Source organism: Psammomys obesus, unplaced genomic scaffold, assembly GCF_907164565.1.
Source record: "Psammomys obesus unplaced genomic scaffold, mPsaObe1.curated_primary_1811, whole genome shotgun sequence".
Classification (NCBI taxonomy): Eukaryota; Metazoa; Chordata; class Mammalia; order Rodentia; family Muridae; genus Psammomys; species Psammomys obesus.
The window spans coordinates 683,897-708,687 of NW_026591711.1; the positions used below are offsets into that span (position 1 = coordinate 683,897).

At 37.4% G+C, this 24,791-nt stretch overlaps 1 protein-coding gene across 1 annotated transcript in view; it reads left to right on the forward strand.

Moving 5' to 3' along the window:
- Positions 1-23,221, forward strand: part of Stk31 (serine/threonine kinase 31) — a 94,753-nt gene extending 71,532 nt beyond the window's left edge. Inside the window, exons 18-23 of the mRNA XM_055611873.1 lie at positions 480-605; positions 774-860; positions 2,485-2,634; positions 7,632-7,754; positions 19,174-19,242; positions 22,997-23,221. Of these exons, the coding sequence (XP_055467848.1) occupies positions 480-605; positions 774-860; positions 2,485-2,634; positions 7,632-7,754; positions 19,174-19,242; positions 22,997-23,221 (780 nt within the window). The remainder of the gene's footprint in view (positions 1-479; positions 606-773; positions 861-2,484; positions 2,635-7,631; positions 7,755-19,173; positions 19,243-22,996) is intronic.
- Positions 23,222-24,791: the final 1,570 nt, after the last annotated feature.

Here is a 24,791-nt window from a genome sequence, read left to right on the forward strand (position 1 = left end):
ATCTGTGTTGCCAACACAGCTATATCAACACAGTGTATCTTTGTTCCACATACATGCCTGGTACATGTGTAGGCCAGAAAGGGCATTGGATTCTGTTGGAATTGGAGTTCAGACAGTTGTGGGCCACTATGTGGGTGTTGGGAAACAAATTCCCATATTTTACAAGAGCAACAAGTACTCCTAACCACTAACCATCTTTCCAGCCCTTTAATTTCTTCTTGTGAGCTGAGACTGTGAATGAACATCAGGGTTTTAAATTGTCCTGTTGCTACATATTTGGGAATATAGAGTAGGCCAAGAATTAATCTTTTTTCCATATTATAGCATTCAATGCAGATATAGAAGGTACTTAAAAGTTAAAATAGAAAAAAATAGGTGTAGTTTAACTTAATATCTAAACTTACCTTTAAGTTGAAATAATACATTAGAATCATATTTTTAATGTTGCAATTTCCAATGCCTGTCTTTTTGTTGTTCAGGGCTATTCTGTGGATGTTGATACAGAAGGCAGGGTGATTCAGAGAGCAGCCTCTTATCATAGAGCTTGTGGAGAAGCTAAAGAAGGCTCTGGGTTACTGCCATTAATATTCCTGTTTCTATGTAAGGTAAAGTTCTTAAGCTAATCTATTGTACAAATGATTCTTTTTAAAATAAGTTTTAAGGTAGTAATTAATTCTTAATATAAAACAATAGTTACCTTATAGAATCAGTGTACAATACAAATATATTAATGAATTGTTCACTTGAGTTACATTTTCGATTTTGTTTTTTAGTCTGATCCTGTCGCTTATCTGATGGTGCCATATTATCCTAAGGCTAACCTGAGCACAGTTCAAGCCAGTGTGCCTTTAACTTCAGAAGTAAGTAGAAAAGCATTTTCAGAGATACATGAAATGAGAAACTAACATCTAATATGTAACACCCAATACCGCATGTTTTGCACAAATATTTTGCCTGCGTTACTCTATTTCATTTTTTCATCAGCTCTGTGCTCTGTCCTATTATGCATGAGAAAACAAGGCTGAAATAGTAAATTAAAAATAGTAATTTCTAATACTAAAGGAAGTTCTGATTCTTCCTATTTAGTAACATTGTTTCTAGCTGCTTTATGTTTATTTATAATGTACATTGCCTTAGAGAGGTGTGTGCGTAGTGCGCGCATGTGCATGCACGTATGCGAAGAACGCTTACGATGTTACCAGTTACATAGAGTATTAAGTAACTTTTCTATTGCTGTGATAGAATGCCATAACTAAGGCAACTTATAAAAGAAAGCATTTAATTGGACTTAAATTACAGAGAGTCCAAGATGGCAGAACAAATCACAATGGTGGGAACAGTTGAGAGCTCCTGTCTTGAAGAGACATTAGGTCATTTCCAGACAGAGAGCACACTGGAAATGTCTTAAGTCTTATGAAACCTTAAAGCCTGCCCCTAAGTGTTGTAGTAAATATTAAATAAATGAGTGTTGGGCTATATAATGGTTATTATTATTTGCCCTTTGATTTTCATGGTGTTATTAGTTAATCCACTATCATAAATAATAAGACACACACACTTGTTAGATTTTATAATTGCCTTGCTTACATTGAGCCAAGCAGATATTTCACTTATGCTGTCTCAGTATCATCCATCTCCATCTCCCAGCCCCCATCCAATGCCATCTGTCTTAATAATCCTCATCTGGTCCACCTTTCATCTCTAATCCTAAGGTACTTGCTTGTTATTCTTCATCTGGGCCTTTTCACACCATTATTGGAGTCCTTTCTCCCAACCCACATGATTTTTTCCCCCACACTAACCCATTCTGGCATCCTCCTTCCTCCTCTCTTTCTTTCGATCTCCTTGTGATGCCGTTTGTCCTCCAAAGCCTGGGAACCTTAGCTGCACCTACACCATTCTGCCCTGCCCAAGTATAGGCTATTTAATTAACCAGTCAGATATGTCATAGGCGGATTTACAAAGATAAGTGTAACCAGATATTAAGAGCCAGTAACATGCATCAGACCAACCTCTAACACCCAAGTAACATACAGCCTCCAACAAGGTCATTCCCCTAAATCCTTCCAAATAGGTCTGTCAATTAGGGACTGAGTACTCAAACATCAGCCCGTGGAGGCTGTTCCTATTTAAACAAACACACATAGTTAAGCTTTAACTAACCTTTAGTTTTTTGTTTATGTTATATCTTTATCTTGAAGAAGCTTTACTTTAATCAATGGGAGCAGTGGCAGTGCATACCTGCAATCCCAGCAGATCTCTGTGAGTTTGAGAGAAACCCTCTCTTGGAAAAACTAAAAAACAATAAATAAATAAATAAATAAATAAATAAATAAATAAATAAATAAATAAATAAATAAATGGAGAAGCAGCAGCAGCTTCACTTTAGTTCTGGGATAGTCTTTTAATAAAGACAAAATTTATACATTAAAATGAGTTGTCAGCTTTCTAAATGCCACCTTTTTTCTGTACATATATTTGTAGGAAGCTTTAAAAGTCATGAAAGGTGTTGCCCAAGGTCTACATACATTGCACAGTGCTAACATAATTCATGGATCACTTCATCAGAACAATGTGTTTGCCTTAAATCGCGAAAAAGGGATTGTTGGAGATTTTGACTTCACCAAGTCTGAGGTAAAATATCATAGCTTCATAGGATAGAAAACAAGTAAGAAGGTGGTTCATCACTCACACAATGTGATTTATCGTGAGATCTACTCTATGAGTTGTGCCATGTAGTACAAATGGTGTCTGTAATGGTCTTCTAGGTGGTAGTGAAAAGTGTGTGATTTTGCTGTAAGTACAGTAACAATCGGATGTGTTATCACTTGACAACACTGATACTTTTCTCATCAGGAAACAGTTACCAGAGACATGTAAGAACTACCCGCACCCCCAGCCTGTGCTCCTCTTTCACAGATTAAATTTAAATACACATGCTTTGCTATTATCAATATAATACACTTTTGGAAGCCTGAGAACCGTGGCTGCTTTTATTTAGTTTCAGTCTAGGCTTTTATTTGGTGCCACATTAATTCCCAACAGGCAGTTTGTAGAGATAACCAGTCCAGACAGTTAAGAGAATATGATATTTTTATGCGTGTGTGGAGTAGGTAGTCTAAGAATATACGTGATCACAAAGGAGAAATTTTCTCTAATTTAATTGACAAACATGCCTTCTGTGTCAACATCCACAGAATATCCCTGAAAACCAACAAAAAACAGGCATTAGTAATTTCAACACTAAAAATTTTAGGGCTGGAGAGATGGCTCAGAGCTTAAGAACACTGGCTGTTCTTTCAAATGTCCTGAGTTCAATTCCCAGCAACCACATGGTAGCTCACAGCCATCTATAATAAGATCTGGTGCACAGGCACATATGCAGGAAGGATGCTGTATAAATAGTCAATAAATAAATCTTTTAAAAATACAGTTTTCTAGCCAGGTGAGGTGGTGCACACCTGTAATGCCAATGCTCGGGAGGCAGAGGCAGGTGGATCTCTGTGAGTTCAAGGCCAGCCTGGGCTACAAAGCAAGTCCAGGACAGCTTCGACTACACAGAGGAACCCTGTCTCAAAAAAAAAACAAAAACAAAAACAAAAAACAAAAAAAAAACACAACAAAACCAAAACTACCCCCCCCAAAAGATGAAAAAAAAATCCAATTTTAATGCATTATTCTAACTTACATAGGATAAGTTATTGCATATTGTGTACAGACATTCTCATTGCTTTGGGAATTGGAATTACTGAGTTGTGTAATTGTGTTTACTTCCTTTTGAAAATTCTTAGTGTTTGATAGAAGTTACACATTATGTATATATGGGGATGAGTAATAGTTTATATTACAGTTGACATACACATATCTCAAAACACATTATAAGCAAACAAAACTGGCTTGCAAAAAAGATCACAGTTTTTTTTTTAACCTGCATTGGTGTTTTGCCTGCATGTATGTATGGTTGAGGGTGTCAGATCTTGGAGTTACAGACAGTTGTGAGTTGTTGGTGCTGGGAATTAAACCTGGGTCCTCTGGAAGAGCATTCAATGCTCTTAAGCACTGAGCCATCTCCAGCCCCACAAAATGTTTTAAGTGGCAAGAATTCTTGATCGACTAGTTTATCTTCCTACTGTGTAAGATTATGCTCTAGTGTAAGACATTCTACTTGAACTTTTTCCTATCAAAGTTTCAAGAGCCCCACTATAGAGAATCTAAATTCTTTTTTAAATTTTATTTATATTTTTACTAATTATACTTTATTCACTTTTGTATCCCAGCTGTAGCCCCCTCCCACCTATCCTCCCTTTTTTCCTCTCATGCCCCTTCCCCAGTCCACTGATAGGGAGGTCCTCCTCCCCTTCCCTCTGACCCTAGCCTATCAGATCTCATCAGGACTGGCTGCATTGTCTTCCTCTGTGGCCTGGTAAGGCTGTTCCCCCCTCAGGGGCAGGTGATCAAAGAGCCAGCCATTACTAGGGTACACACTTGGACACTGGGCTGCCATGGGCTACATCTGTGCAAGGGTTCTAGGTTATCTCCATGCATGGTCCTTGGTTGGAGTATCAGTCTCACAAAAGACCCCTGTGTCCAGACATTTTTGGTTCTGTTGCCTACCTTGTGGAGCTCCTGTTCTCTCCAGGTCTTTCTATCTCCTCCTTCTTTCATAAGATTCCCTGAACTGTGCCCAAAGTTTGGCTATGAGTCTTAACATCTAAACCACAGCCTACAGATTGGGAAAGGATCTTCACCAACCCTATATCTGACAGAGGGCTAATATTCAGAATATATAAAGAACTAAAGAACTTAAACAGCAACAAATCAAGTAATCCAGTTAAAAAATGGTGTACAGAGCTAAACGGAGAATTCCCAACAGAGGAATTTTGAATGGCAGAGAAACACTTAAAGAAATGCTTAACATCCTTAGCTATCAGGGAAATGCAAATCAAATTGACCCTGAGATTTCACCTTACACCCATCAGAATTGCTAAGATCAAAAACTCAAGTGACAACACATGCTGGAGAGGATGTGGAGAAAGGGGGACCCCTCCTTCATTGCTGGTGGGAATGTAAACTTGTACAACCACTCTGGAAATCAATCTGGCGCCTTTTTCAGGCAATTAGGAATAGTGCTTCCTCAAGATCCAGCTATACCACTCCTGAGCATATATCCAAAAGATGCTCACGTAAACAACAAGGATGTTTGCTCAGCCATGTTCGTAGCAGCTTTATTTGTAATAGCCAGAATCTGGAAACAACCCAGATGTCCCTCAGTTGAGAAATGGATACAGAGAATCTAAATTCCTAAGCATTACTACTTCTGTATTTTTTATTTCTAAAAACGGTTGGAAAAGTTGAGAAGCTTTTCCAAAGTGTCTCTCATTTTCCATCCTCAGAAACATTAATGATGCAGTTTCTTCACATATATCTTTGGTAACCATTGCTGTTAAGTACTTTGGTCATTTGGTTGTTCTTAGAATAAATGTTTGATGTATAGTCTTAGTGTTTTTCATATGATAGCTCAAAAGGATGAAAAGTGAATGTACAACTAATTAAAAGTTGCAGCATAGGAGACTAATTTGCAGTATATGTAGACTTAATTTTATGAAACATTTTGTTGTCCCATATTAATTTATCAGAGAATTAAAATAACATAAGAGAATACGGAGTTTTAAATTTATTTCTAAGAATTCTTATCAGTTTATTTTTGAGCATATCATTGGTACAATTGTAGATGTGACTGTTCCAACAATCACTCCTATTTGTTTATATTCATATGTCATGTGATTCCCAGTTGATGTCTTAGCTATTGGATTTTAGACTACACTTAGAGAAATTGGGATGGAGATAGTGAGTGGAGAAGATATACAATCCATACTTAGTGACATGTGGTAGGCACTGTGCTAACTAACATTTTCTTTATGACAACTCTGTAATGTAGATAGCATTTCCATTTAAAAACGTAAACTTAGTTTAGACTTGAAGAAATTAAAATGTCATTAATTATGTGTGTACACACATGCACATGTTTGTATGCATGTACTTGTGGATGGATGGATAAGCATGTGTGCTGCCGAGCACATGCAGAGAAATTAATTGAAGAAATTAAAATCTATATACACAGCAAGTAAAGTTGAGAGTAAGAAGTGTAACCTAAGGGAAGACTTCATTTAGGTCTCACAATTTGTCATTAGTTATCCTTTGATTTCTTAGAAAATGCTATATTTAGAAGATGGTCACAAAGAAAAGAAACTAATTTGTATAGTTTCATTTAAAAATTTAGAATGTTGAGAATTAGAAAATAGTACTGCCTTATGAATTTATTAAAATATACAAACACGTGTAGGGGAAGTGGCATCGTATGTAAAGTGCTGTCTGTGGAAGCCTAATGACCAGAATTCGATCCCTGGAGCCCATGTAAAAAGTCAAGAAAACCCCATGTAGTGGCTTATACCTGCAGTCCCAACACTTCTTCAGTGAGATGGGAGGTAGAAACAGGAGAATTCAAAGCTTGCTGGCCAGCTTGCCTGAAGCAGGTAGTGTAGTGGCAGAAAGAGCAAGAAAAACCTGGCTTCAGTAAGGCAGAAGGCAAAGGCTTTCTCCAGAAAGTTCTCTGACCTCCACATGCACTCAGTGGCACGCATGCTTATCCGTCCATCCACAAGTACATGAACACAAACGTGCACATGTGTGTGCAAACATAATTGATGAAATTTTAAACAAACTGAAAAGCTTCTGTAAAGCAAAGGACACTCTCATCAGACCAAAAGGACAGCCTATAGGCTGGAAAAGGATCTTCACCAACCCTATATCTGACAGAGGGCTAATATCCAGTATATATATATAAAAACTCAAGTTAAAAAGCAACGAATCAAGTAATCCAATTAAAAGTGGTATACAGAGCTAAACAGAATTCTCAATAGAGGAATATCGAATGGCAGAGAAACACTTAAAGAAATGCTCAACATCCTTAGCTATCAGGGAAATGGAAATCAAAATGACCCTGAGATTTCACCTACACCCATCAGAATGGCTGAGATCAAAAACTCAAGTGACAACACATGCTGGAGAGGATGTGGAAAAAGTGGGACCCTCCTCCATTGTTGGTGAGAATGTAAACTTATACAAGCACTTTGGAAATCAATCTGGCGCTGTCTCAGAAAATCAGTAATAGTGCTTCCTCAAGATCCAGCTATACCACTCCTGGGCAGAGGAAGACAGTGCAGCTAGTCCTGATGAGACCTGATAGGCTAGAGTCACAGGGAAGGGGAGGAGGAACCTTATCAGTGGACGGAGAGAGGGGCATGGGAGGAGAAGAGGGAGGGCAAGTGGGATTGGGAGGGGACAAGAGGGCTACAGCTGGGATACAAAGTGAATAAAATATGATAAATAAAACACACACACACACACACACACACACACACACACACACACACAAACAATGTCTGTGATCAGAGTCCAGAGTCATTCATTTCAGTCCACATGTGCATCTGAGTATAATAAAAATAAAACTTGTAAGGATAGAAAGTTAGATATTTGAGAAGTAGGCAATGAAATATTTCAAGAGAATTTTTAAATTGAGAATGAAAGCTTTCACACAAAACTCTCAACTATATAAAATACTGTTTTTGTAGAGTCAGCGAGCCTCAGTGAATATGATGGTTGGTGGATTGAGTTTGCTATCACCTGAATTGAAAACTGGAAAACCTCCTTCTGCAAGTTCAGATTTGTATGCATATGGATGCCTCTTATTATGGGTATGTTGCTTAAAAAAATCAATAATTTACAGATGTTTCAGAATTGTATGATTGTAGTGACTTTCAGCCATTTTTTTTTTTCTGGAAGAAGAATAATGGTACGCTTTTTTAAAGTAGAATTTGTGTGTGTGTGTGTGTGTTGGAGTGCACATACTTCTGTGTTTGTGTGTGTGTATGTGTGCATGTAGAGGCCACAGATCAACTTTGGATGAGTTATTTAGGAGTCATCTACTTGGATTGTTAAGACAGGGTCTGTCATTGTCCTAGAGCTTGCCAAGTAGGCAAGGCTGGCAGGCCATTGAGCTACAGAGATCTGCCTGTCTGCTTTCCCTCCACTGGGATGATAGGCACGTGCAACCAGGCTCAGATTTTTTTTTTCTTTTTATTACATGGGTTCTGGTGTCAAACTCTGGTATTCATGCTTGGGTGGCAAGCAGTTCACCAACTATGCTCTATTCCCATGCTCAGAATTTTTAAAGTTTTCTTAAAATTATCAATTGTTGATATCTTTCCTATTACTATGCACTTTTATAGTTTAGATTGACATACATAATAGGCATTACATTGTTTTTACTTTTGTCGTACTCAGTATTGACTGAAGATGATTTTATTCTATAGGAATTTGGAACAAATTCATGTATGTGTGGGAGATAATGCTAAGTGAACACTGCATATGTTTTTGCTTTTAGTGTAGTCCAAAAGTTACCCATTGCTTAAGAATTGGAGTGATTGGGGACTGGACAGATGGCGTAGTGCTTAAGAATTTGACTGGTTAGATATTAAAAGGAAAGAATATCTGTTCTTCTAGTGAACGTTATACTTGCCGAGGGATGAGCAAATGTTTTCTATAAGGACCAGCTGATTATATTTTTAGGCTCTGTGGCATGTTATGTTTTGTTAGTATTGAGTTCAGTTGCTGTAGCACCAAAGCACAAACAAGTTAATATGACTTCTTCCAGTAAAAGTTGATTAATAGATTTTGAAATTTGAATATGTAACTTTCATATCTTAATTAGAATTTTTATTTTCTTTTAAATATTTAAAAACATGAGAACAATTTTTGGCTTACATTTTGTACAAAAATAGCATTGATTTGGCGTAGAGGTCATATTCTGCTCATCCCTGTCCCAGCCAGGAAAGATGAACAAAAGGAAAAATCATTCAATTTAAAAGCAAAGAAAAATGAAGCTGTAAACATGATTAATAGTGTATTATTTTTAGGAGTGTACATAAAATATGCTAGAACTAACATATATTTACTAAGGTAAAAGTTTTAATTTTAATGTAATTAAATTTCTTATGTACTAATAAAAATAGGAAATTTACAATTATGAAAATATGGCCCAAAGAAATGGCTCAGTATTCAAGGACACTTGTTCTTGCAGAGAACCCAGGTTTGGTTCCCAGAAACCATAAGATAGCTCATAAACCATGAGTAATTCATGTTCCAGAGGGTCTGATGCTCTCTTTTGACTTTGGAAGTACCAAGCACACATTTTACACATACATACATGAATAAAAAAACATGTACAATAATTTTAAAACTCATGAAAATAGCTCAGGAGATGCTCACTGGGTAAGAGGGCTTACTGTGTACAAAGGAGGACCTGGATTTGCAGCCCCAGAAGCATGAAAAGGCCAAGGATAGCTTCATGCTGTTCCTATAATCCCAGCATTACTTGTTCTTCCACCTGAAGCAGGGATTTCTAGTTCAGGGAATAAGTAAGCAAGGAGAAGAGGAAGACATCTGATGTACATGGTCTTGTGTTTGTGCACTCCCTCACACACTCATAGAAAATCATGATGATATCAAAGTATGGTACTTTGGACAAGCTTAACCAAAAATATTTTGAGATATGTACATTGAAAATACAAAGCATTGCTAAGAAAAATTGAAGCTACAGATAGAGAAATACACTTTATTTATGGACTGGAAAACCTGATGTTTTATGAAAGCCCTACTCAAGATTGGCCTACAGATTCAAAGCACTTTGAACAGAAATGCTGGTAGTTGTTTTGTATGTGGAATCAATAATTTAAATACTAAAATAAATGTTCTAGTTCACATAAAATGTGTAGAATTAGTAGTAACCAAGGGACTTTGTGAAAGAATGAAATTGATAGCCCTATGGGATCTGATTTCAAAACAGTAAAGTAATAGCTTATAAAACCAGGCTGATATTGGTGTGAAGCTAGATCTACAGATGACTAGAATGGGGCAGAGCAGAGCTTCTCAACCTTCCTAATACTGCAGCCCTTTAATACAGTTCCTTCTGTTGGAGTGACCCCCCAGTCATAACATTGTTTTATTTCTACTTTATAACTATAATTTTGCTACTGTTATGAATCATATTGTAAACACCTGATATGCAGGATACCTGATTATGTGACGACTGTGGGGGTTGTGGCCCACAGGTTGAGAAACAGTGGTATAGAAGTTAGTAGATCCGTCCATGTATGGCCAGTTGACTCTTGACAAGGCAGTTATTGGAGTAAATGGACTACTGGAACAATAAGCATCCATATATGGAGAATAAACTGATTAATTTCCTCGTACTATGCAGAAAGTACATAGTTAAGAAAAACTTTGTTAGATGTATATATAAAACTGAAGTTTTAAGACTTTAAGCAGAAAACACAGGAGAAGATCTACGTTTTAGATTTTCTAATTTCTTGGCATAGAGGTTTTAAAAGGATGTTCTTAGGGCTTTCTGAATTCCATTTGTATCTGTTGTATGTAATGCCTCCCTTTTCATTTATTCTTAATATTTCAAGGCCTCAAGTACATCAATAAATTATTGGAGATCTTATATTTTTACACACTGATACACTGTTGTAGACTTTCTTCTTAGAAATTCTTTCATTTTTTCCAGTTTGGTATGTTATGTTTTCATTTTTATTCAGAACTAGGAATTTTTTTTATTTCTGTCTTGATTTCCTCAGTTATCCAATTATCCCTCAATAGTGAAGTAACTGCTGCTGCTGTTAAGAAAGAGCAGTTTAAAAAAATTTTTTTATTAATTACACTTTATTCACTTTGTATCCTCCTGTAGCTCCCATCCTCCTCCCCTCCCAATTTCTCCCTCCCTTCCCCTTCTCCATGCATCCCCAAGTCCATTGATAGGGGAGGTCTTCCTTTCCTTCTTTCTGATTCTAGTCTGTTAGGTCTCATCAGGACTGGCTGCATTGTCTTCCTCTGTGGCCTGGTAAGGCTGCTCTCCCCTCGTGGGGAGGTGATCAAAGAGCAGGCCAATCATGAACTGATGTTCATGTCAGAGCCCTGTTCCTATTACTGTGGAGCCCACTTGGACACTGAACTGCCATGGGCTACATCTGTGCAGGGGCTCTAGGTTATCTCCATGCATGGTCCTTGGTTGGAGTATCAGTCTCACAAAAGATCCCTGTGCCCAGATTTTTTTTTGTTCTGTTGCTCTCTTTGTGGAGCACCTGTCTCCTCCAGGTCTTACTATTTCCCACTTCTTTCATAAGATTCCCTGCACTCTGCCCAAAGGTTGGCCATAAGTCTCAGCATCTGCTTTGATACCCTGTAGGGTAGAGTCTTTCAGAGGCCCTCTGTGGGAGGCTCCTGAGAAAGAGCATTTTTTAACCCCACATTTATGTGTGCTTTATTATTGTTACCAAGTACCTTCTGTGGTGGAAATGTGTTCAGCCTTTTTTCATTGTCATCAGTCTAGTCAATAACAACAACAAAAACCACACGCAGAATCTCATAATGATTTAAGTCTGTTATTTTGTATCGGGCCAGTTCATAGATATTCTTGGCATGTGTCCCATGGGCCCTGGTTTGACATGTATGTAGTAGTAAAACATTTTTTTTTTAAAAACTATATTTTTCTATTGAAGAAGGCCAAAACAATAAATAATGTATAACTTTGAGAATTTTTTTTCAGTGTAATGTCTTTGAAACTAAGGTATATTGTCTAATGTAGTCTTTGTATGAGTAGACCAAGTTTATTTGTTCACATGTTAAAAAATACTTGAATGGTTCTAGTTTTTGGTTATTAAAAAAAGCTGCTTATAACAGCTTTGTATATAGGTTTTGTTATAAACAAAATGTCTTTTTTAGAGTAAATATCTGTGAGATTGCTGAGTCAGATTTTAACTGTGTGAATATTTTTTATAAGGAACTGCCAAACTGCTTTGAAGAGTGGCCATCATTTTTCACTCTAGTCATGTAAATGAGTTTCAGCTGTCTAGATTATTCTCACGACCTGGTATTGTCATCTTCTATTTAGCCATGTCATGGATGTGTACAAGTAAATTGTCATGGTTTTAATTTTCATTTTTGTAACGGCAGTTATGTTGACCATATTTTATTGATTGATTGATTGATTGAGACAGGGTTTCTCTGTGTAGCCATAGACTCACTTTGTAGACCAGGCTGCCCTTGAACTCACAGAGATCCATCTGCCTCTGCCCCCCTGAGTGCTGAGATTATAGGCGTGTGCCACCATGACCAGCTTTTTTGTTTTTTATATACTTGATGAGGTCTCTTTATAACATTTACCTGTTTTTAATTGGGTTGTGTTCTATTTATTTTTTTTAAAGTATTTCAAATATCTTGTGTATCTTCAGTGATGTGTATGCTTAAATATTAAATGAGTTTGAATGATACTGTTTTTCTGATACCTTATTCAGCATTTTTATTAGTGTACATTAATGTTTCTGATATTAATTTTGCAACCTAAATCTTTATTGATTTTTTCATCAGATCTATGAATCTTCAGGTGGGTTCTTTAGGAGCTTTTAAATATAAGGTCATGTCATCTGCAAATCAAAGATTTAAGCGACAATACATGCTGGAGAGTATGTGGAAAAAGGGGAACCCTCTTCCATTGTTGGTGGGAATGTAAACTTGCACAACCACTATGGAAATCAATCTGGAGCTTTCTCACACAATTAAGAATAGTGCTACCTTAAGATCCAGCTTTACCACTCCTAGGCATATATCCAAAAGATGCTCAAGTATACAAGGACATTTGCTCAACCATGTTTGTAGCAGCTTTATCCGTAATAGCCAGAATCTGGAAACAACCCAGATGTCCCTCAATGGAGGAATGGATACAGAAATTGTGGTACACTTACACAAGGGAATACTACTCAGCAATTAAAAACAAGGAAATCATGAAATTTGCAGGCAAATGGTAGGAACTAGAAAAGATCATCCTGAGTGAGGTATCCCAGAAGCAGAAAGACACACAGGGTATATACTCACTTCTAAGTGGATATTAGACATTTAACAGGATAAACATACTAAAATCTGTACACCTTAAGGAAGCTAAGCAAGGAGGAGGACCTTGGGTGAGATAATCAGTCCTCACTCAGAAAGGCAAACAGGATGGACATCAGAAGAGGGAGAAAACAGGAAACAGGACAGGAACCTACCACAGAGGGCCTCTGAAAGACTCTACCCTGCAGGGTATCAAAGCAGATGCAGAGACTCAGCCAAACTTTGGGCAGAGCACAAGGAATCTTATGAAAGAAGGGGGAGATAGAAAGTCCTGGAGGGTACAGGAGCCCCACAAGGAGAGCAACAGAACCAAGAAATCTGGGCCCACGGGTCTTTGTGAGACTGATACTCCAACCAAGGACCATGCATGGAGATAACCTAGAGCCCCTGCACAGATGTAGCCCATGGCAGCTCAGTGTCCAAGTGGGTTCCCTAGTAATGGGAACAGGGTTGTCTCTGACATGAACTCAGTGGCTGGCTCTTTGATCACCTCACCCTGAGAGGGCTGGGGAGCAGCCTTACCAGGCCACAGAGGAAGACAAGACAGTTACAGCTACTCCTGATGAGACCTGATAGGCTAGAGTCAGAGGGACAGGGAGGAGGACCTCCCCTATCCACTGATATGGAGGGAGGGGCATGGGAAGAGATGAGGGAAAGAGGGTGGGATTGGGAAGGGATGAGGGAGAGGGCTACAGCTGGGATACAAAGTGAATCAAATGTAATTAATAAAAAATAAAAAAGGAAAAAATTAACTTCTCAATTTTTGTATCCCATTCATTTCTTTTCTTGCTTTATTGCTTTGGCTAAGAATTTAACACTATATTGAATAAAAGTGTTGTGAATAGACACCCTTATCTAATTCTTGATTTTAGAGGAAACGATTTAATATTACTTTGCATAAAGCAGGGAAGTATAGAATATTTAAACAAGTATAAAATGTTCAAGAACTACAGAATATACATTCTTCCACCATCCTGTGAAGTTTTGTTTGTTTGAGATCTTTATCTTAAATAATATCTTCAAGTCCCACCAGGTTTCATGCATGTGACATGATCTCACTATTTAACCTACTGGAACAAATTTCGTAGGTTTGCCCATATCTTTTGTGTTATTTCTCTTTGATGTTGCTGTCCGGGTGAATTGCTGGAGTGGAACTTAAGCTCCACATGAGTTCATGCCTGCTTGCAGCCAGATAGTTGGCTGAAGGGTGGTATATTTCATTTTTACATTTATGCAGTCTTTATCTATTCTAGATGGTAATCCCATTTGAATAGTATTGGACAGTTGCTTTCCCATTGGAGGCTGCTGCTTCACTCTGGTTGTTGCTTCTTTTGCTGTACAGAAAACTTTATAAAGATCAATTTTTGTGTGTGTATGTGTGTATATATAAGTGTATGTTTAGGCACACAAGTCACAGTGCATGTGGAGGCTAGAGGACAAGTTCATGGACTTGATTCTCTTTCTCCTTTACTTGGGCTCCAGGGATTTAATTCAGCTTGCTAGGGTTGTGAGGCAAATGCCATTGTCTTCTGGGTTATTTTATTGCCCTCACAGAAGCTTTAAATTTCACATAATAGCAGTTGATTAATTCTCAGAATTACTTCCTGTGTTTTTGGAGTCTTCAGAAAGTCCTTGCATGTGCTTATTTCTCAAAGTGTTTTACTCCCAACAGTTTTAAAGTTGCATGTCTTACATTAAGGTCTGTGATCTATTTTAATTATTGAGCAGTGTAGTGGTTTGAATGAGATGTTTTCCATAGTTTCAGACAGTTGAATACTTGGTTCCTAATTGACGGCACTATCTGGGGAGGCTATTTTTGTATGTGTGTGTGGTTGGGGTGGTGAGAATCTTTTTATTGAATAGCATACTGCTGAAGGCTCCGTTGCCAGTACCTCAGTGCCCAGAGACAAACTACTGTAACAGCACATCACTCATTATCAATTTCAACCCAGTTATATATCACTAGTGCTTATAAACTGAAAATAGAAAAACTTACAGTATAGAATATACTGTGAAGTAAGAAAGGGTAAGTGTGGACAGAGTCAAGGAATGAGATAATAAAATGGAAACAACTTCTCTATTCAGAGTAGAAATAGTACATAGAAAATACATAGAAAAGTAAGGAACTAAGATGCTCATGAGGTAAACTGTGAATTTAAAAATTAATAGATGTAGCTGGGCGTACATTCTTTTAATTCTAGCACTCAGGAGTCAGGCAGGCAGATAGATATCTTGTGAGTTCAAGTCCGGCTCTGCCCACATACTCAAGTTATGGGCTAGCCTGGAGCTAGTGTAGGGCCACAAAATCATTCTTGTTCAGCTCACATTTGGGCAGTAAATGTTAGTGAGACTTATTAGGTATAACTTCTGACATTACTAGGAGACACAATCTCATAGCAAATACCCTGATTCTTTGGCTCTTCGATCTCCACCCCACCCCACCCCCAACATATACACAATGTTATCAGAACCTTAGGTGTGGGAGTGTTCTGTAGATGTGTTCATTGGGACTGGGCTCTACAACTCTGTGTTTTGATTCATTGTGTTTTTCTGTAGTGGTTTCCATCTGTTACAAACAGAAGTTTCCTTGATGAGGGCTGAAGACTACACTCTCTGTGGGTATAAGGACAAATATTTATAGACTGTTTTTAGGGATTATGTAGGCTCAGTAATTAGTGGCTGTAATCCTCCTCCAGAGTATCATGACTTTACAAGCATTGAGTAGTTACCTAGGTTTCCAGTACTAAGCATGTTGAGGGCTGAGTCCAATTAGAGAGCTATTTGTTCCCATCAAGGTATGTGTTCAGTACTGTGCCTTTAAGGGTTATCTTACCATGCTTCTTGTTGATGTGGATCTTTGGCGTCATAACATAACAACAGGACTGTTGATTGTGTTCCTCTTTTGGAAACTTGGATGGTACCTTTGGGTACCACCAAAGAAGCATTCAGGTCAGTTCTGGCTGAGAAGCCTCTGGGCCCTATTTCTGAAGTACATAGCATCTTCACTAATGGGGACTTACCTTTAATCTCTCAGGAGCAACCAAGGGCAATGGCAATAGGCTATATGTTTTTGGAGTGTGTCAGATAGCCCTGGCTAGTAACTCATGTCTGGTATTGGGTTTTTTGCTAAGTGATCTTTGACTCTTGGAGGGAGAATTGTCAGCCCAGATAAGAAAATTTATGCACAGAATAATGTGTATGATAGGGTTTTATTGTAGGTAAATAGTTAATAGTATGATTACTTTGGCTTTTTTCAGATATCCTTATTGTTACTTTACCCACCACCTTCCTTTTTCTGTATTTACTTCCTTTCCATTCCTTAAAGAGCCCCCTTCCCATTTTCTTAGCAGATCCACTTGTACGTTGATATTCCGCGTTACCTCCTCCTCCTGTATGTGCCCCTCTTCTCCTTGAAGAGTCCCTCTTTCCTATTTCTCCCTGATCAGATCACGTGTACTCCACTATTCTCCTCTCTGTTGCACCCAGCCTCCTTACCCCGGTAATGGTCCCACATTATGTTTCTGTTTTCTGTAGTTACTGTAGGGCGGAAGAACATGATGTTTTCAGCACCAGCAATTATTGCCATTGGCATCTGCACTCTTGAGACTGTGATCTAGTGAACAAGTCATCAGGGTTACCAGCTTTGTCTTACTGATTGTCTCCTCCTCTGCCTCCAGCACAACCTTTCCATGAGACCTAGAACTTTCATTTAATTGTGATTGCTGATGTCTGGGTAGACTGTCATGAGAGTGCTTGGGGGTACTGTGGTGCTAACTTAGGAGTTTAGAGCTCAGAGTGAAATTGACTTAGCCAGAGTGTTACTTAGGAAGAGTGGTGAGCAGAGTGTAAAGTTTATGGTATTTTTGAGTGTACTTGTTTTATATGATTTTCTTTAAAAATAAAAAAAATAATACATTCATTCAGTGTGTGTGTGTGTGTGCATACATTTCAGGCATATGTGAAAGTCAGAGGACAACTTGTAGGAGTTGGTTCTGTCTATCATTTGGGTGTCAGAGGTTGAACTTAGGGTATCAGTTTGGCAGCAAGTGCCTTTACCTACTGAGCCATCTCACTAGTCCATTTTCTGTTTTTTTTTTTAATTTATTATTAATTTTTAAAGTAAATTTAATTCTTTGTGTTATGTGTACATGTGTCTGTACAGGTTCCTGTGTACCTGTGTGTGGATATGTGTGAAAGTCAGAGTTTGACATTATACATCTCCTTAGTTGCTTTACAGTGTTTTTATCCCCCTTTGAGACCTGGTCTCTCATGAAACCTAGAACTTGCTTATTTGGCTGGCCTGGCTGAGTAGCAAGGCTCAGGAGTCCTGTCTCTGCCTCTCTAGCCCTGGGATTATAGGCAAGCCCTGCCTCACCTGACTGTTGATGTTGGTGCTGGGAGTCCTTATGCTTATACTGCAAATGCTTTACTAATTAAGATGTCTCCCTGCCTCTGTGGTTTTCTTAATGGTCTGCCTGGGCATTAAAATATGCATGTTTATCATGTTCTAGTAGTGCATTAGTTACTTGAGTTGTCACTATGACCAAGTACCCAACAAATAGCAACTTCAGGAAGGAAGGGTTTACTTTGGCTCACAGTCCAGAGGAATACAGTCCGTCATGAGGGAAGTGTGATGTGGCTGGTCACAGTGTGTCCTTGGTCATAAAGCAGAGAATTATGAGTGCTGGTGCTCAATTGCCTTTTCCTTTTAATACAGCCTTAGACCCAAACCCGCGGGATGGCACCACCTGCATTGAGTGGGTCTTTCCTCCTCACTTAAACTTTTCTGGTAGAGCCCTCAAAGATGTTCCTAAAGGTATGTCTTGTAGGTAATTCTAACTCAAGTTGACAGTGATGTGTTGATTTCCACTGTAGGTGGGTTAGGTTAGAGTCATTCCAGCAGTGTGTGAAGATTGTCTTTTGTCCACCTCATCCGCACTTGTTACTTGTTTTCTTAATGATTGCCGTCTGACTAGGCAGGAAGTGAAGCAGATGCATGGAGGAATGCTGGTTACTGGCTTGCTCTTCATGGCTTTCTTGGCCCATCTGCACTGTTGGATCCACTTACAGTGATCTGGGCCTGCCCACATTAATTTTTAGTCAAGAAAATGCCCAACAGATTTGCCCATAGCCAACAAGTTTTGGAGATATTTTCTCAATTGTGAGTCCCTCTTTCCGGATGACTATCTTGTACCAAGTTGACATAGGACAAATAGCTTCCTAAAGTTTACCTTGTATTTCAGGAACAGAAAGATTAAGTGTTAGAATGGAAGGAAACTTACTGGATTTATTTTCTTGGTATTTAAGTTTTAAAAATCAGTAAAGCCAATATAATATAGATTACTATATTAGATTACTAAGTGACACTTAGATTACTAAGTGTCAGAGTATTTTATTTTTAAGAAATTAATTTATTCATTCTATGTCAAGTGAGTGTTTTGCCTGCATGCATATGTGTACACCATGTATGTGCCTGGACCTGCAGCAGAAGAGGGTATTGAATCCCCTGGAACTATAGTTGCTTATGGTGTGAACCACCATGAGAGTCCTGGGAATAGAACCACGTCCCCTGTAAGAACAGCAAGTGCTTTTCACCACTGAGCCAGCATTCTAGCTCCTAGAACATTTTCTTGGAAAGCAAGGAAGTATTACAGTGTTTATTTATGGCATGTCTATCAACTGATTAACATGTAGGTGCTTCAGGAGCTCTTTGTTTGTTTGTTCAAGTGATTTCTACTAAGAGTTCTTAGCCTGCATGAGAGATGTACTTTCTTATGAAATTTTTTCTATTCATCAGAATCTAGGAGCATCCAGTCTTTGGGCATTGTGGTATGATGTTGTAATCTACAAAGTGTTGAGTTTCATTTCTGGTTATTTTAAGGTATATGGAGTCAGTGAGCTATGGGTTGATTTTATGTAAAAGAGCTCCAGATTGGACTTTGTAGGATTAGTATTTAATACTAATTAAACCTTCCTAAAGCTGCAACCTTTTAATGTAGTTCCTCATGTGGTAACCACAACCATAAAATTATTTCATTGCTATTTCATAACTAATCTTTCTACTGTTATAAACTATAAAATGTAAATATCCGATGTGCAACCCCTGTAGGTTGAGAACCACTGCTTTAGATACTTTTGGAACCTAGTTACTTTTGTATTCTTTTGCAGCTTTCTGTTCAAAATCAGGAGTTTGAGACAAATGAAGATGGAATTCCAAAAGTGGATCAGTTTCATTTGGTAGGTTTCCTTTGGCTATTTACTCATTTGACATGTATAATAATTTAAGTTAATAAGTTTTGATTGGAAATGTTCTCTAATTTTTACAAAAATTCAAATATTTCTAGCATTAGAAATAAGTATTGAAGAAAATTGAAGTATCCTACTTGTGCCAGACAATTAACTTCAAGACAATTAACAATATGTAATAATACACTGTCTACTATGTGTTCCAAGGTTAATTTGTTTTGAAATGATTATTTTTTGTAAGTGTCTAAGTATATCTTTAAAATTCATGTATGTCATTGAAATGGCTTTGTCATCCATATATATTTTCAGGCAATGTATTTTGAGCACTTGTCAGGGACCAGGAATTGAACTAGGGTGCTAGGCTACTGGGCTACTAGATACAAGGATTGGAGCAGTGAAAATGAAATTACTAATGTAATCTTGCCCAGGCTCTTTTTCTTGACTAATTTTTTTTTCTTTCTGCTTCCCTTTTTGCTTTTTTACACTGTCGATCTTAAGGAGAAAGCTACCAGTAGCCCTATTCCACAGCCTGAATGTTCTTCTGTCTTGAAATTTCCTCTGCCAAATACATTAGTGCATCATTCCTTTATTCAGGTTCTCCTCGTACTCAGGCTTTCAGAATATGGGAAGAAAGTACTAGTTGTTTTTTTCTTTCTAGGATATCACACAGATTGCCTTTTAAGACTCCTGTGCCTTGGGGGGTGGGGGGCTAGAGAGATGGCTTAAAGGTTAAGAGCATTGTCTGTTCTTCCAGAGGTTCTGAGTTCAATTCACAGCAACTGCGTGGTGGCTCATAACCATCTCTAATGAGATCTGGTGCCCTCTTCTGGCATGTAGACGTACATGGAGGCAGAACATTGTATACATAATAAATAAATCTTTAAAAAGGAAAAAAAAAAAAAAAAAAAAAAAAAGAACCCTGTTTCCCCTGAAACCTCATGGATCTACTGTTGCAGTCTGGTTTCCTTTTGGCATTCTTACCTTCTTAATTCCCACTAGCAGCCCAGTATGTTCTGCTTACAGCACTCCAAGGGAATTTTAACAAGTTCTAAACTCTTCTACATTCTTCCTGTAAATCAGTTCCAAAGACCCAAGAACAGGGCCAGTTCAACATAGTGCTGACCTCTGCTCTCTATGAAATTCCTCTGTTAGTTACCCTTTACATTGCTGTGATCAAATACATGCTAAGAAGCAATGTAAGGAAGGGAAGGTCTGAGGGGTATTTTTCAGTTGAGGTCTTCTTTACCATGGTTCATTCATAGTTTGATTTTAATTTTCTTAAAATTTAATTTTAAATTTCTTAGAGTTTAGTCAGATATGACACCTTTCTTTAAAGCCTTAAATAATTTTAAAACAATTTTAAAAAGAGATAGCCAACCTCACAGTTTTATCCACGTAGACTGAATAAGTTAGCGGGTTTTAATATAGTCATATATGTCCAACAGCCACCACAAACTCACTGCATTGTGTCTGCTATCTCTCAGTATCTATATTTCTTTACCTTAATCCTAATCAACAACTGATCTGTTTTTGTTTCTGTATAATTTGCTGTTGTGGTCATTCATATGAATGGAATAATAATATGTACAATCTGCTTTGCTTTCACTTAGTTTGCTTCAAGCTTCATACAAATTTCAGTATTAGTATTTCATCTCTTCCATGCCAAGTAATATTCCAGAGATAGATTTACCACAGTTTATCAATACCTTGCCTATATAGTTATGTACATTTTGGTAATATATATACCATTGGTTATTATGGAAAATGATACAAACATTTGTATAAAAACACTTGAGCAGACATGTTTCATTTCTACCTAGCAGTGGATTTACTGGGTCATAAGGCAATTGTTTATTTAGCAGTTTGAAGATTCACTAGATTACAAGCAGTTATCTTACATTAGTAGTAGCATATGTGAGAGCTTTAGTTTCTCTACATTAACGCTGGTTTTTGATTCGACTTTTTGATTCTAGCTCTCATAATGGAAGCACTATCTCACTCATGGGCTTCATTTAAATTTGTGGTGTCTTCCTCGGAGAAATGCCTATGCAGACTCTTACTTTTTTTTTTTTTTTTTTTTTACATTTAAAATATTGCCCCTTGATTTTTGAATCTTAATGGTTGCTTTTGTATTCTAGAAACTGGGCGTGTGGTTTGCTAATATTATACTTCATTCTGTGTGTGTTATTTTCATCTTCTTGATAGTATAATTTGAAGTAAATCTTTATAATTTGCATGAAGTATAACTTTCTGCATTGTTGCTTGCACTTTGGGGATTATTTTCAAGAGTTCTTTGTTAAATCTAAAATTGTAAACATTTACTTCTACATTTTTTTCTTAGAGTTGTATAATTTAATATTTTTTAATTTAGATCTTTGGACTATTTTGAACTAAATTGTTGTATATTTTAAGAAGTAATATTCCAGTTTCAGTCTTCGCATGTGGATGTTTGTTCCAGCACTATTCATAGAAAGGCTCTTTTGTAATCATTAAAGGCCATGTCACTCTTGTCGGAACCAGTAGATGATGACTGTGGGTTTCTTTCTGGACTCTGAACTCTCTTCCACTATCTTACAGACACTTCTCTGTTATGATAGGACTTTGTCTTTATAAACCTGTGTCTTTATAAACCTGTTGTAAGTTTAAAATGCATATAGTCCACATTGCCTGCAGAATTTATGGCTTAGCACATAGTGCCCCGCAGAACATTATGTGGTTATCTTGGTGATCACATGCTGATTTAGATGGCCAGCGTTAATGAGCGTTTTCTAATACATATGCTAATACCTGAAAGGATCAAAATTAAAAATTTGAAGTATGGTCTTAGTAAAATGCTTTTGGTTTTTCACTACTGTAAGGCTAACCATCAGAAGTCAAGGACTAGTCAGACTGTCTGCAATGGTTCCTTTGCCAATACTATGTTGTCTTGATCACTATTAATAGAGATTTGAAATTGGGAAATGAGTTGTTACACTTTGCTCTTTTTAAAGATGGTCAGCATTATTATTCTGATCTGTAAATTTTAGAGGTAGCTTGTTAGTAGCTACAAAGAAGTTAATCTAATAAAGACTGTTTTCGTTCTGAGGTCCCTTATTTGTGTTGCTTTCTAATCCACAAAATATTGGATGTTTCCCTATTTATTTAGAAATTTGATTTCCTTCAACTATATCTTGTATTTATGTTTTTGTAACTGTTTTTTTAATCTTAATTATTAATTCTAATAACTTTTAGTGACCTTCTTAATGTTTTAAACTACCTGTATCATTTGTAAATAGTGATAGTTTTACTTCTCCCCCTTTCAATTTTTTGTTTTATTTTTGTTTATTTTCTCTGCCTAAGTAATTGGAGTCTCATACAATATTGGGTAGTAGTGGTATAAATTTTTATATGGAACTTGACCACTGTCCCATAAAGGAAGAAAAATTCTGTTCAGATTTCACTCTTTTTTTTTTAAAGCTATAATTATTTATGCTCTTGTATTTTTTCCTGGTAAATACATTGTTTTCTTATTACTGGAGATATCTTTTCCCACTGAAATGTATGTTAGCCTATGTCAGTCACTAATACAGGGTGGTTTTTTTTTTTTTTAAAGATGGATCCTTTATCATTACAGATTTATTCTTTTTGCCATTAGTTTTGATTTTGATTACTTTTTAAATGTTTGTTTATTTTCTGAGTTTTTTTGAGAGAGGGTTTCTCTATGTAGCCTTGGCTTTGATTTTTTAATGTTTCTTTTTCCTTACAGGATGATAATGTCAAATCCCTCCTCTGTAGCTTGATATATTTTAGAAGTTCTATGACTGCTGAGCAAGTTTTGAATGCTGAATGTTTCTTGCTTCCAAAGGGGAAATCAATGCCAAACCCAGAAAAAGAGGTTGAATATACTCAGCATAACAAAGAAGATGAATCAAAGATGGAGAGCTTGGATAGATATAAAGAAAAGACAAGAAATGGGGATGCCAACCCTTGACTGACAAAGTAGTCCTCTGTTGTGGCTGTACATGTTCTGTCTGCTTAGTGATAAGAGTGTGTAAATGTTTTGGAACTAGTTGGATTGCATCTTTGGATTTGGGTTGTAAAAAATAAAAGATATGTTTTGGTTATAGCTTAAAGTCATTCATATTCTTTGAAATTTTGCTTAACTTGACATTGTTATGGAAAGAGTTTCTATTTGGATTTCCTGGAATTAAGACATTACAGTGTTAGTGTAAGTTCTGTATTGATAGTTGGTTGTGATAAAGGATAATTGGCATCTGTTTTGTATCCAGTTCTGGCAACATAAAGATAAATTAAACATGGTCCTTGTACTTGCATGGCCAACAGTTTGAAAATTTTTCAATATTTAAAGAGATCTTGATAATATATTGTAGAGATATCCAAGAGGAGGTGTCCAAGGATACTCGGCTTTCTAAAGAAGCTCACTTATTCTGTGGAGGAGTGGTGTCATAGAACACTTTCTGGAGTAGGCTATACTTTCCTTAAATCTCACTAATTTACTGTTTAAAATTTTTTAAATTTAGTTTGTGTGTGTGTGTGTGTGTGTGTATAGGGATTTATGTTCAGATTTATACAGAAGCATGTGAAGACCAAAGGACAGCCTTGGATTTCATTCCTTAGGAATGCTGCTCACCTTATTTTGAGAGAGGCTCTCTCATTGCCTTGGAACTCACCTATCTAAGCTAGGTTGACTGACTAGGGTGCTCCAGGAATCTGCCTGTCTCCACCTTCCTTGCTCTGGGATTACAATGTGAACATGGGTCCTGGGCATTGAACTCAGGGCCTCATGCTTGCAGGCACTTAAACAACTGAGTCATATCCCCGGTCCTAAATTTATTGATTTAATGTTGAACTGTTTTAATTACTTATATATGCATCAATATATTTTGGTCATATTAACCCCTTCCCCTCCCCTTATTCCTCCAAGAACCACCCATTCCATCAACTCTTCCCAATTTTATGCCTCTCTCTCTTTTATCGTCAACCTTTATTTTAAAATTATTTTCTTTGGGCAATGATGAATGCATGGAACAAGATACTAAACACTCAACATTCCAGGAGTCTCACAGCAGATGCCATCCAAGCCCAAAGCCAAGTGACGGGCGACCTCAGGAGGGGCAGCAGGCTCAGTCAGGACCTCTCTCTCTCTCTTTTAAAATAAGCCACTGAGTCCAAAGTAGGCTGTCTATATATTCATGAGTGTGGGGTTGTTCATTGAGGCATGGCTAACCTACTGAGGACTACATCTTAAAAAAAAACTAACCCCCTTCCCAGAAGCCACGAACTATAAAGAACTTCTTAGCTACTGACATATTGAAATGTTGACTAGCTGTATTTTGCTCAGGCAGTCATATCTTCTATGAATTCATGAGTGCAGTGGTCCCATTATGTTCAGAATACAACTCTTTAGTCCTGGTCCTCCTTGATGACTTTTACAGCCTTTCTTATCCCGTCTTGTGTAATGATCCCTGAGCCTTGAAGGGAGAGGCTCTAATACATATGTCCCATTTATGACCTAGCATTCCACAGACCCTGTCTGCATT